The 13,529-nt window shown below is 30.2% G+C and overlaps 1 protein-coding gene across 4 annotated transcripts in view; it reads left to right on the top strand.

Annotated features, from left to right (window-relative positions):
* Positions 1–13,529, top strand: part of LOC142328000 (N-glycosylase/DNA lyase-like) — a 14,887-nt gene continuing 1,358 nt past the window's right edge. The window contains exons 1-5 of one of the 4 annotated variants that reach the window (XM_075371434.1): positions 1–136; positions 1,572–1,693; positions 3,300–3,683; positions 9,300–9,582; positions 13,291–13,485. In XM_075371434.1, coding sequence (XP_075227549.1) covers positions 65–136; positions 1,572–1,693; positions 3,300–3,683; positions 9,300–9,582; positions 13,291–13,485 — 1,056 coding nt within the window. In that variant the 5' untranslated portion in view covers positions 1–64. Of the gene's footprint in view, positions 137–222; positions 359–1,533; positions 1,694–3,299; positions 3,684–9,299; positions 9,583–13,290; positions 13,486–13,529 lie in introns of those variants that run through there. The other 3 variants (XM_075371435.1, XM_075371436.1, XM_075371437.1) reach the window with 3 other exon arrangements.

Genomic DNA, 13,529 nt, shown 5'->3' on the forward strand with positions numbered 1-13,529 from the left:
CCTAACGGTGGTCCCGGAGGTTAAAAAAAAATCAGTTAATTTTCGTTGTAGTGGTTAAACTGTAATGTGGAGGGAACGCAAACTAATATTTCATCAGTTTATGCCTTTGTATACTTTACTTAGTTACTGTACTCGAGTAAGTTAACTATTTTTAGGAACAGTTAATAATTATTTTCAGAATATTATTTTAATATTTGGAAGTGTGAATTCATTCATTTTGTTGTATATCTTAGTTTAGTTGTTTTGAGGTTATAAACTGAATTTTTTTTTAAAAGTATATCTTTTGCTGTCTAATACTTTAAAATTTACTGCATGAGAAGGCGATAAATATGTAGATCGTTGGTCGATATTTAAAAAGGTATTTAAGTATAAAGGTTACTTAAAAATAAATGGCAGTTTGCCATTCATGTGGCAAATTGGGACCGAAGGTCCAAGATTTCTTGTTGGCAAGTCCTGAAAAGTACTGTTGGGAATATCTAGCGACATGGCCTGCAGTTCATAACACTGTAGGCTTGTGTCTGCGTGGTCAGGAGAACCTATCTTCTTGGTTTGTCTGACTGCCAGTAGTTTGCTAAATATTATTTATTTAAATCTTTGTTTATAATTTTGACTGTAATTGGTATTATGTTTTAGTGCCATATGCTAAATAATAACTTCAAATCTGCATTGATTTTACTTTTTAGTAAGTAGTGAAAAATCCGCACTTTTTTTCTGTTTTATGGTGAACCACTGTAAGGAATTATTTTAGAGGATGAATGTAAATGAAATGTAGTAGTCTTGTACAATCTCAGGTGACCATTCCTGAAATGTGTAATTAATTGAAACCCAACCACCGAAGAACACCGGTATCCGTGATACGGATACCCTTATCTAGTATTCAAATCTATGTAAAAGTAATTGCCTTTACTAGGATTTGAACTTCAGAACTCTCGACTTTGAAATCAACTGATTTGTGATAAGTTCACTAGACAACCCAATGGTTTGTAAAAATCCACACTAGTTAAAAGAAAAATTCATTTTCTGAGGGAATTTAGTAGTCTTATTTAGTCAAATAGTGGATGGAGATCTCAATATGCAATTTACATATCCAGCAATTCTCATAGATTATGAAATTGTGATACCAAGTTTGCCAAAAATTACACCAAATAGTTTGATTTTTGAATGACAGAAAGATGAAATTGAACATTTTAAAATAAGTTTGAGTTGTACTTTTATTTTTTAGTTTGTCAGTATTGTTTTCATTTATCAGTTTTAAACTTAATTTAATTAAGTTTATTGTCAAAAACTAATAAATAATTTTTTAAAAGCAGAAAACTAACTTATATAGAGTAAAACTTAACAAGAAAAACTCATGTTATGTTATGTGGCAGCTTAAATGACCAAGTGTTATGACACTAGTTTTTTAAAAGATTATATTAATAAATTTGGTTCAGTTCATCAAGAATTATAGTTATTTTCACCACCAACTGCTGACCATCACCAATATAATCATTGAAAATTAATTGTTACAAATTGAATTTTTGTATGATATAGATTTTACATACTTGTAAAAATATATCAGTATATTTCAGGTAGCATCTTCTAGAGAAAACATGTGCCATAATCATATTCACCCTTTTGAGACAGGAAGACTTCATTGTCCAAAATCTGAGCTGAATCTAACATATACATTAAATGGTGGGCAGAGTTTCAGGTAATTGTTAATTATTTTAATTTATGCATTTACTAACTAATGTTTTTTTTTAAAACAAGCTTTTTTAACAAGTTTCAGTTTTACCCCATTTATGATTATTAGTTACTTCTAACAATGATCAAGCTAATTATTCATTTTTTTTTATCACATGTCCATAGACTACAACTATGGTTATGGTATTCTTTTAAATACAATAGAATGCTATAATTAGAATTGGTCCATATTTTCTTAAAGTTAATGATCTGTTTTATTTAATGACATTAGACTTAAGCGTTTTTAGTATTTTTATTTATTTATTTATTTATTTTTTTATAACATCACTGTTTATCTAACAATATACAATAGGGAGCGATTCAATTATAAAACTTATGATATTCTTTATTAATTCTCTAAAACAACTACTCATTCACAGCTATAATATTAACTTGATCAGAATGGTTACATTCTACAAGTAGGTGACTGATATTTAAATGATTTTATGATCCTGTTTTGAGTTTTGCTTTAATGTTAAGTGAAATATATTTAATAATGATTTGAAAATTTTGTGTAAAAGCAGCCATATTATATTTTAACTGTTTATCGGGTATAAAGTTTGGAAACTTTTTTGAATTTCTTTTGCTTAATTTGCAAATTTTGTAATGCAGTGTTATGCATATACATAATATTCCGGTAGTCATACTTAAAGATAAATTCAAGTTCCCATGTAACTTAAATGCATATTTGGTGCAAGACTTATGCAAGTACAAAAAAATAGGCTTCCTGTAAAATAAACAGGTTTATTGAGTATTTATTTTACTTTTAATGATTCATTTTTAGGAATTGGAGAAGAACATAAAAAAGATTACCATTAAAGACATTTTTATGATGAAAGAATTTTAATATGACAATATCTAACTATCAGTTACTTCTTAAAAACCGAACATGATCATGGTTCAACTTACTACTATTGTAATCAGATTATTGTTAAGCCTAAAATGATTATTAGAAGTAGCTTGAATTTCATTTTGGCAAATTGATACTTGATTGTGTACTTAACTGTTTTATTCTTAAATTTGGTGAGATCTATTTTTAAAGACCATATTTATTTTAACCAGCATTATTGGTTAAGTGGTTTAATTTTTTCACTCATACATATTAAAATTTTTTTTGTAGGAGTAATCTTAAAGTAAGTAGTAGTCTTGTGTATTTTTTAAATTAATTTTTTTAGAAGTACTACAAAAAAAACAATATTTATTTTAAAATTATTTAAAAAGTATTTGTGTTTTTAATGATTACTTTATAATGAGGAGTCTTTATAACAGATTTTGTTTGTAAAAACTTATAATTTTTGTAAGTTATTCATAGTAGAGCTAATCTCTGGAACAAACAAGATGGAAGCCTCACATTGGAGCTGAATATCACTTGCATTTCAGTGTGTGTGGCATTATATGTTACAGTACATTCAACTTTGTAAGGAGGAGAGCAGTGAGAATTCATTCCCCACTTTTCCTAACAATTCTCATAAGTGATACTTTGAGAATAACTTTAAGTGATACTTTAAGTTGTCCAGTCTAACACACATGCAATATTTTTTTAGTAATCTGTTAGCTTTGTTTCTAATTTTCAGGTGGAAAGAAACATCAGAAGGCCAATGGAGTGGAGTATTTGGAAACAAATTATGGTTAATTTCCCGAGATGATGATTATATTGTGTTTAAAGTGTTTGTTGATAATACAGATTTTACCTTTGGCAAAGACAAAAATTCAAAAAAAATAAATGAAAGTTGTCAAATTGAAAAAGACTGTGATGAATCTTTAAATATTAGTGAAAAATTATTAATAGATTATTTTAGGTTAAACACTTCACTTAAAGAATTATATGACAAATGGGCTAAGGCTGATCCTAATTTTAGTGATGTCTCAGAAATGTTTTGTGGAATTAGAATAATGAAACAAGATCCTGTTGAAAACATATTTTCGTTTATTTGTTCTTCAAATAATTTTATATCAAGGTAAGAGTGAAATATTCTGTATTTTAGCTTACTCATAGTGTAGATTCATCTTTTTTTTTACTCTTAAAAGTAGAAATAGTATCATATGTTCAAACAAAACAAATACTGAACTACCAGATGCTCTTTAAAAATATAAAAATATTATTTAACTAAAACATAGTGCTTTCTATAAATATTGTTAACAGCATAAAATTGTTATAAAATACCCCTACAAAAAAAATTAACTTAAAATATAAATTATCTGCTAGATTGGCGTAATCACTATTTATAACTGTCAACCTTAACCATGTCAAATGAGTTAATCCCTCGTAATTTGTAAGTATAGCAATTCAATCAGCATTGCTAATTCATTATTTTGAAAATTCTCTCTTTTTTGGAATAGGTTATATCACTTATTTGCAGTTTTTTTTCTTCTATCTGCCAGTACCTTTCTGATATCCCTTTCCATTGTTCTTCATAAAGTTTAGCTCTGTTCTTGTGCTTTGGTGTTTCTTAAAACCTATTAATTTATAATATTCTCCTTAAAATGTTTCTTTTATAATTCCTTCTGTTATCTTCAATTTGTTAGATCTTCATGGACCTGTGTGAACCATTTGCCTTTAGTTTTTTTTACTTGGAAGAAATCAAAAATTTGTTGGTTAATCTACTGTTAAGCATTCTAAATATGTGGGAAGAAATGCGATTCGTCTTTTCATTATTGTGTCGGACAGTTTTTTAGTTTTAGTATAAACTTTGTTATTTGGATTTAATTGATTATTTTGAAATTTAGGACTTAAAATTTTATAATTTTCCTTTCTTGTCTAAATTTTCTAATTTACCTTTGTCCACAGTCGTAGGGGTTTCTACTGCATAAATTCCATTTTACTAGCTCTAACCATTAATATTGTCTTTATCTAAATAATAACAATTGATCCACTCTCGAGATATTTAAAATTATCCACTTTCTCCATTTATTTATTCCTTTATACTGAGGAAATTTGGGAGGTTTTTAACATTGGTCAAAATTTTAATTTTTTTAAAGTTTGGTTTTTAATCCCATTTTAGCAGATTGTTTTTCTGGTTCCTTTATTTGTTGTTCAGCTTCTTTCCATTTTTAGCTAATAACGCCGTATCATCAGTGAAAGCTACATAGTTAATCTTCAGTCCTTTAGTTCCCACTTTTATTCCACTATTCTCATCTAAATTTTTGTTCCATTCTTTTACGACCTTTTCAAGAACAGTTAAAAAGTAGTGGAGAAAGTCCACCTCCCTGTCTTACACCACTTTTGATGAGAAAAGAATTTGATAATAATTTCCCAGAAATTTTATTTTTGAGCACATGTTAGCTAATGTTGCTTTGATTAAATTTGCAGTTTTGTTATCCAGACCTAATAATGTTAGTGTTGAAAAGATATCTATAATAGTTGGCTGACCACATAAATGTTTAAATGTTCGTTTTTATTTTATTTTTAATTTATTTTATTACATGACTTCATATACTCTTGTATAAGATTAAATTTTAATCTTTTAATTGTTTAATATGCAATTTTATAAAATTTATAAATATCACATGACTGATGATGCGGGATTCCATGAAAATACTTTCATGAAAAATTATAAATATACAAAGAAGGTAAGAGTCATCTTATATCTGTGCTTGGGTGGATTAAGTTGATTATATTTATTTGAATTTATAATATCATCTTATTTATTCCAAAATAGTTCTACTTTTTCGTTGTTTGTTCTGTTTTCTTTATTAAAAGGTGCAAGTGCATTAACTGTTATGTAAATCAATCTTATTTGTGCCTTTAAATGTATACAGTATGTCTGATAAGTTACTGAACAAAATTAAACAAAAATACAGATTTAAAGATAAATGAATTTACTTGCATCGGTACTCTATATAGAACTCTTCTATAGTTATACACACGTTGCAGTGCCAGAAGAGCCCGTCAAATGCTCTGGAGAAATCACTTTATGCCTTCAACTGCTCGGTGCAAGCCCTTTGGATGACCGGAATGTCGTCGAAAAAGCAGCCTTTCATCTTCAACTTGAGTTTTGGGAAGAGAAAATAGTCTGCTGGAGCCAAGTTGGGTGAATAGGGCAGGTGGAATAAGACAGTGATTTGATTTGCAGCGTAATTACATGTTAAAACTGTTGCCATGTGTGGGCATTGTTGTGCAAGAAAGTACAACTGCCTGGATCCTGGTACTCAAGCCAGTTGGAACAAATTCATGATGAATCAGGCCCTTTGAGTCGAAGAATGCAATCAAGATATTTTCACTCTTAATTTTTGCTGCCTGATTTTCGCCAGTCTTTGTGCTCCAGAACTCAACGAAGCAGTGGATTGACATTTCATTTGCAGATCATACATGAAGCACCAGCTTTCATCCCCAGTTACAATTGTTTGCAAAAAAATTCGGGTTGCTATCAGCAGTCTCAACATAGTTTTGAGCATAAGAAAGACGCATTTGTTTTTGTTCTTCGGTCAAGAAGTGTGGAACGAAATAAGAGTACATCTTGAGTGATACTTTGATGCCAATTTTATTGCAATGTTTTGAAGTTCTAATATCTATGATTTAGCTTTGTCAATGTCATTTTCTAGCAGTGCCAAGTCAACGAGACCAAGACAGTTTGTTTTGATTTTTCAGCCTATTTTTACTTTTGGTAGCATTTTTTGAGACATTCCCTCATTATCACTTCTAGAGCGCAGTTGAATAATAGTAGTGACAGCCCATCCAGCCTTGGCAGAGTCCTATTTTGATCTCAAATTGTTTCGAAGGCTCGCCTTTGGATTTTACCTTTGACATTGATGAATTTCTATCTGTTTTTGTTTGTTTTCTTTAGGACAGGCCATTTTCCAATGATGTCGCAGTATCTTCTTTCTCTGCCTAGTTGAGCATTGAAGTCAATTAATTGTTTAACATAGTTTTTGGGGATGTTGTTTATAGTCAGGTCAAGTAGATCACGGAACTTTTCTGTTTCTTTATGATCTTTTGGAGGATTATTTTTATTAATGGGTGCATGGGCATTTATTATAGTGTAGATTTTATTAGATGCTTTTAGGGTGTGTTGAGATTCTTGGGGATTTTGACTTGAATTCTTGTATGGATTTTGTTATTTTGAGGCTGACTAAAAGCCTGTTCCAAACTGTGGGACATTTTTTAATCACTTATTCCCAGGTATACCTTTGAGATAGATATATATTTGCCTATATCCTTGAGATTTCATGGTGTTCTTGTCAGTATTTCTTATTTCATGCAGACTGCAGACCCATGATGTGAATTTTGTGTTAGTCTATTAGACCAGTTATTATTTTTAGTCTACCAGTCTGCATGAGCAAGTTTACATTGAGTGCAGCAGAAATGTAGCCAACTTGCTTTCGGACTTTGTATCTTTCTTGTTCGTGTGTCTATAGTTGGGACATTCCAATGCTTCCAGTCACATATTATCTTCTAACTGGCAGCCCACTGTATCTGAATGCTGCCCCGCTGGTGTTGCTTGGTTCAGCTGGTGGATTATTCCTTAAAAGACCTTCCATGATTGATTGTCAAGGGGTCACCTGTATTGGGACTAGATCCCAAGTTTGTAACTCGGGACCTAGTCCCAACACAGATTTAGTGAGGTGTGATTTGATGATAAATGAAGCTCTGAAGTTTATTTAGATTCAGTTCCCTGATCAAATTTTTCCCATTATTTCTATTTGTTGTAGATATAACAAGACGCACCTCGAGGAGGCTCAATCCAACTTTTGTTAAAATTGTTATTTTGGAGAAAAGTTACAAAGTCTGATCCTAAATATATTATGCCCATTCATGTAGATGTGTAACTGCACCAAATGTTTTTCTCTTATTTATCTGGTATGCTTTTTACAGCTGTTTTAAGTACAAATTACATTTTTTCTTTGCTGAGCCCTCACATGCAATTTGTTTATTAAAAAAAAATTATTTTTCATAATTAATTGATCAGTTTTAACAAAAATTTCTGATATTAACAATTTAACTATGAAGACAGAAAAAATACCTTAACACTCTTAAGGATTATAATTCTGAAGAAATTTTGTTTTAATTTTGTAGTTTTTTACCAGAAGAGGTTTTTTACTTACTTGGTATCAATAGAGAACCCTTTTCATAATATTCATCAAATTTTAATTTTAAAAATATCAGGTTTTGAAGATTTTTCTTTTGTACTTAGTGTAATATTCAAGTGTATACTCCTTTGCTTCATCATATCACAGCAACTTTGTATTATAAAGTTAATTTTCTTCAATTTATGTTGCATGAATAGGTAATTTGTGTGAATCTGTGCATATATTTTCCATTTAATTTGTAATTTGATGAATCATGTAGAAAAAAAATTTATTTATTTTTATATAATTAAAAAAAAATCTATGTATATTAATTAGACATTGATTACTGTTTAAGTAGGTTTCTGCATAAAATAATATAAAAAGAAGTTAAACTCTGGTATTTTTAGAATATTATAATAGTAAGGTCTAAAATGTGATAGTGATAGGTTTACAACATATGAATTTCATGCTTTCTAAAGATAAATAGAAATATGATGATCTATAAAACAACCTTGAAAACTTATATTTTAAATTTCAAAAGTTCTAACATTATTTACTTCATACTTTTATTTAAAGAACAAGAAGAATTATAGCTTTTCAGAGATTTTTTTACATAAATAAAAGGTTATTATTTTTCTAGGAGTGAGAAAGCCATGTTTTATTATTTAGATGTGGTAGATCATGCCTTAAGATTATTAGGAGAAAATTTACTTGATTTTTCGTGATTATTCGTTTCCCACACATAAATAAATCACTTGCCAAATCCTTTTTTATTTGTTACAAAAACTAATATTAATCAAAACGAAATCATTGATGTATGATAATTTTTTAGGGTGTTCAACTTTTTATTCTGAAATCTTCATACTTGAATTGTCAAGAATGTTAATTTTCTCAGAAATGATCATTTAATATGAAAAATATACAAATACAAATTTATAAGAAGTGTACATTACATCAGAATCCTAGAAAGGTAAAAAATAATCTCAATTTTACCTAGATTTTGAGTAGCTTAAAGTAAAGACAAAACAAGTTACCTATAAAAATTGATGCGATTAAATGCCAATGCAGGTGTATTAAGTTTTATTAAAACATTATATGGTGTAGGTGTCATGGCTTGATTGAAGGGACATGAAATGACTACACAGTAAAGAAGCTGTTGCATACTATGCAACAGGTTTGATTGCATTGTATGGATTTGATATCCATCGTTATTGGATATCAAATCAACTGATGTTTATGTAATTATAAATATCTAGATTGGATAATGATAGATGGGTTAATTAAGTGACTAAACTAATTATAAACCAAGAGGAAAGAGGCCACTGAAGAGGTGGTTATGATTTCTGCTTAAAGTTTGTACAAGTGTAATGCCCATCCAGGATAAAAAAAAAAATATGGTGACTACTGATGCAAGACCTATACATCTGTAATAGAATAATCTGCAGTAGTACAAGATTATAAACTGAAAATAAAAGTTTTTTTTTGGGGGGGAGATTATGTGAATTTAATTATTGTGTAAGTTGCAGGCCTACTGCATTTTAGAAATAATATGCAATTATTTGTTTTAGAATATCATCTATGGTTGAAAAATTGTGTACATTTTATGGAAAGAAAATATGTCAAATTGATAACCAAGATTATTTTGCATTTCCTACTGTAGAAGCATTAGCTCAGCCTGGTGTAGATGAGAAATTACGTAAAGCAGGTTTTGGTTATCGTGCTAAATATATTCATCAATCTGCTGAAAAAATTATTAGTTTTGGTGGTAATGAATGGTTGAATAAATTAAAAGAATTAAATTATAGTGAAGCAAAGACTGAATTAATGAAATTAACTGGAGTTGGTGCAAAGGTATGACTTTTTTTTTTTCTAAATATTTAGTTTGTCCATTTTTTTCTACTTAATAGAAGTATTGCAGTTTTTGTATTTTCTGATTATACTTATTAAATAATTTTTTCACAATTCATTAATTAAGCTATTAATAGTATTTTTCCTACATATTTGTACATAGTTTATTTATGTGCATAAACAGCCAAATTGTTCATTCAATTTTTATATATAAAAAAGAAATTTTATTTTACAAAGTATCAAAAACCATTTTATAGCATGTTTTTATATTTTCTGGTATTCTTAATATGTTTGTTTAATGATTCAATTTTATTTAGAATTATTAGTTTTCTGATTATAGTTATATTTCTGTTACAGTTACAAAGGAAGACTATAGGATGTTCCGAAAATGGCTTTAGGATTTTGTTTGAGTATAAAAATCAAACTATGAATGTCTCTGGTTTCTCTGTTTCGGATTAAAATATTATTGAGTACAATTAAACATGATAGATAATATCATTTAAATGTCCACCATGGCTAGGCATTGAAATTTTTTAGGATATTTTTGAGCATGGGAGCATCAATCTCCCTTGTGATGCCTTGGGTTTATCTTTTGGGGCTGTAATGTTTGTTGGATTATTAGCATAAACTTTACTTTTCAGATAACCTTAAAGACAAGTCTAAAGGGGTCAAGATCTTGGCTGCCAATTACATCACCATTCCGTGAGATTACACATCCACAGAATCCCAAGCGCAATAACACAATATTTTCTTGTGTTGTGTTTCATGTAATGCCATCTTGTTGAAAATAAAGATCATTAGTGTCAATTCCATTTAATTAAGGCCATACAAAGTCTGTTAGCAACCCATAATCCTCTGCATTCACCATAACAGCATTGCCTTGGCTGTCTTCAAAAAACAAGAGAAGAGAAGAAAAATGGGCTGATGATTCCTCTGGAACATAAACCGCACCAAACTATATATTTTGCACAAAAAGTGATTCTTTGTGAATCATTTGAGGGTTTTCTTCTCCCCAAATGCAACAGTTTTGTTTATTAAATGTACAAGAAATGAACTTCATCACTAAATATGATATGTGCAAAATGTGGATCTGTTGCTTTTTTTTTTGTAACAATTAAAGCAACTAGGTTTCTGCTTTGCTGATGATCTGTCGCATTTAACTTTTGAGTGAGTTGAACTTGCACTAACTATGTGCATGTAAATGCAAATACCTGGTCCAAGGAATTTGAGATTGCCATGAAATTAATGTTGCTGGCTCATTTGCAACATTTTCCCATACAAGAGCAATGTATTCAGCAAAACGTACTATTTTTTTTGCACACTCCCTGAGTATGGTTTGTTGTGAACAGACCCAGTGTTTTAAAAATGTTTTACTAAATCTTGAACTTCTTGTTCAGAAGGATTATTAAAAACTCCAAAAAAGTTACAAATTTTTTGGTCATCTTCCATAAGTTTTTATAATTCCAATACGCTGTTCTTGCTAAAGTGGGGCCCTGGTTAGATTCATATACTACTCAACTCATGTATATAAAAGTTTACCAGAAACAAAAAAAACATTTTGTAGTTATAGTCATTTAAAGCCCTAAGCCATTTTTGGAACAACCATTAATCAGTCACTTGAAATAAAAATCTGTTAAAATCTCTAAAAAGTGCAAAGCCAGGAAAGTTACATGATTCAGATTTTTTTTTTTTATATATGATTTAAGTAGAAAGTTTTTATCAGTAACATAGCTTACATAACTAGGATGATATTTATTTTTCACTGTTGCTGTTTGTTTCTAAACAAATTATTAAAAATTTTGTGGGTATGAGAGTTCAAATAAATACCTGTACCGTCAGATTGCTTCACTGCATTGTTTCAAACTAAGCTCAACACTCAAGAGTGTTCAAAGTATTTAACAAAAATTTTATTTAAAAGAACTAGAATATTTTCTTTTCAGACCAAAGAAAATGGAACGCAACAGAAAGTATTCTGTTTTCCCAAAATACTTTTTTTGAGTCTGGAACAATGTTAAGTAAAATGCTCTCTGATTAAGATATTTTATGTCAGTTTCTTAATAGTATAGCATGTTCAACATTATTGAAATTATTGTTATTTAATTATATTATTATTTTTAATTATTAATTGAAATTATAATGAATAAATGTAATATATAGTAATACAAGGTATTTGTGCACTTCAGGAAGAAAGTTATGGTAATGTGCAAGAGAAAATTCCCACTACACCCAGAGTTGCAGAACACTTCACAGTATACATATATACTACACCGTGAACACTACACAAATTACAATATATACCCTTACACAACTACACAACATCCTACACTGTTTTATCTTACACTCACACTCGGTGGTGTTGTGACATCTTACTTAACGTAACCGTAACCCAAGGTCGAAACTATCATACCGATGGGTGAATGGCTCTATGAAGTGAGTCGAACAATGTCTTCTGGACACCAGGGTGAACCCAGTTCTATTTAGCTGTAGCTCTAGTACGCATGCACTCTACTGGAGTGGTCTGTTATATCATTGGTACTCGTGAGTCCAAAATTTCAAGTCCTAGGGTAAACTCCATGATGGTTGGTGGTCCATCTGAAAAACCACCACATCTTGTCTAGTGGAAAGGCCCCTGTCAGCTTTGTCTGACAACGATAATAATCTTGCAGAAGAGACTAATTCTAAAACATCAAATATAAAATATAAAAACATTCGTTTTGTTGTGCTTCAGAATAATGAGAGAGGTGGCTCCCTCCAAAAGGTCTCGCCTTTCATTATTAACAAAGTTTTAAGTGGTTCCATGTGGTTCTCCGAAGAACATAAAAAAATTACAAGACAGAATGATTCTAATACAGGGTCCGGCATATAAACGTGACACGATTTTTGAGGGATAATAATTAAACTGTGTTTCGTACTATTAAAGCATTTAATATATGAAATTAAAGATCAATTTTTGCAATTTATAGTGATTTTTACTTACATAGATTTTTTTTTATTTGAATAATATGTCGTCCAAATGTTCTCCATTACTCTTCACACACTCACTTAACCTAATTCTAAAATTTGACATTGCTCGCTCAATCATCACTTGTGGACTGCTTCAATTTCTCGTTGAATGGCCTCCTTGAGTTCTGCAATTGACTGTGGTCGACTACTGAAGACTTTATGTTTGAGATACCCCTACAGAAAAAAAATCACAAACAGGTGAATCACATCAGGTGAATGCGCTGGCCAAGGAATGTCATTAAATTGGGAAATCAAACATCCAGGAAAGGTTTCTCGCAGAACATCCAGCGATTCTCGCCGTATGGGCAGTGGCACCATCCTGTTGAAACCAAATTTCATGTCCTTGAAAGTAATTCAGTTTCGGTTGCAGAAATTCATTCAACATGTTTACGTATCGATGAGATGTTACTGTTACTCTGCGATTTAACTCCTCAAAAAAATATGGGCCAATTATGCCAAACTTTGAAACCGCACACCACACTGTAACATATTGACTGTGAAGTGGTTTTTCAAGAATTTGCCATGGATTATGTAAAGCCCAATAACGGTAATTTTGTTTATTCACAAATCCTGACAGATGAAAATGTGCCTCGTCACTTAAAAGAATAATCAGTTCCTAAATTTCCCTTTCCTACTGAATAACCTATATATATAATTAGTGTCATTCATTTACATTCAAAGTTTTATTGTTTTACAAAAAAATTTCAGGTTGCTGACTGTATATGCCTAATGTCACTGGGTCATTTAGAAGCAGTTCCAGTTGATACACATGTATTTCAAATAGCATCACAGTATTATTTACCTCACTTAAAGGCAGTAAAATCTGTAACCACTAAAGTTTACAATGAAATTGGTGACCATTTTCGTACTCTTTATGGACCATTAGCAGGATGGGCTCATACTGTAAGTTTGTTTTAATTACTTTATTAAGTAGCGATTTATGTTAT

The sequence above is a fragment of the Lycorma delicatula genome, chromosome 7, assembly GCF_047948215.1.
Source record: "Lycorma delicatula isolate Av1 chromosome 7, ASM4794821v1, whole genome shotgun sequence".
NCBI classification, from domain to species: Eukaryota; Metazoa; Arthropoda; class Insecta; order Hemiptera; family Fulgoridae; genus Lycorma; species Lycorma delicatula.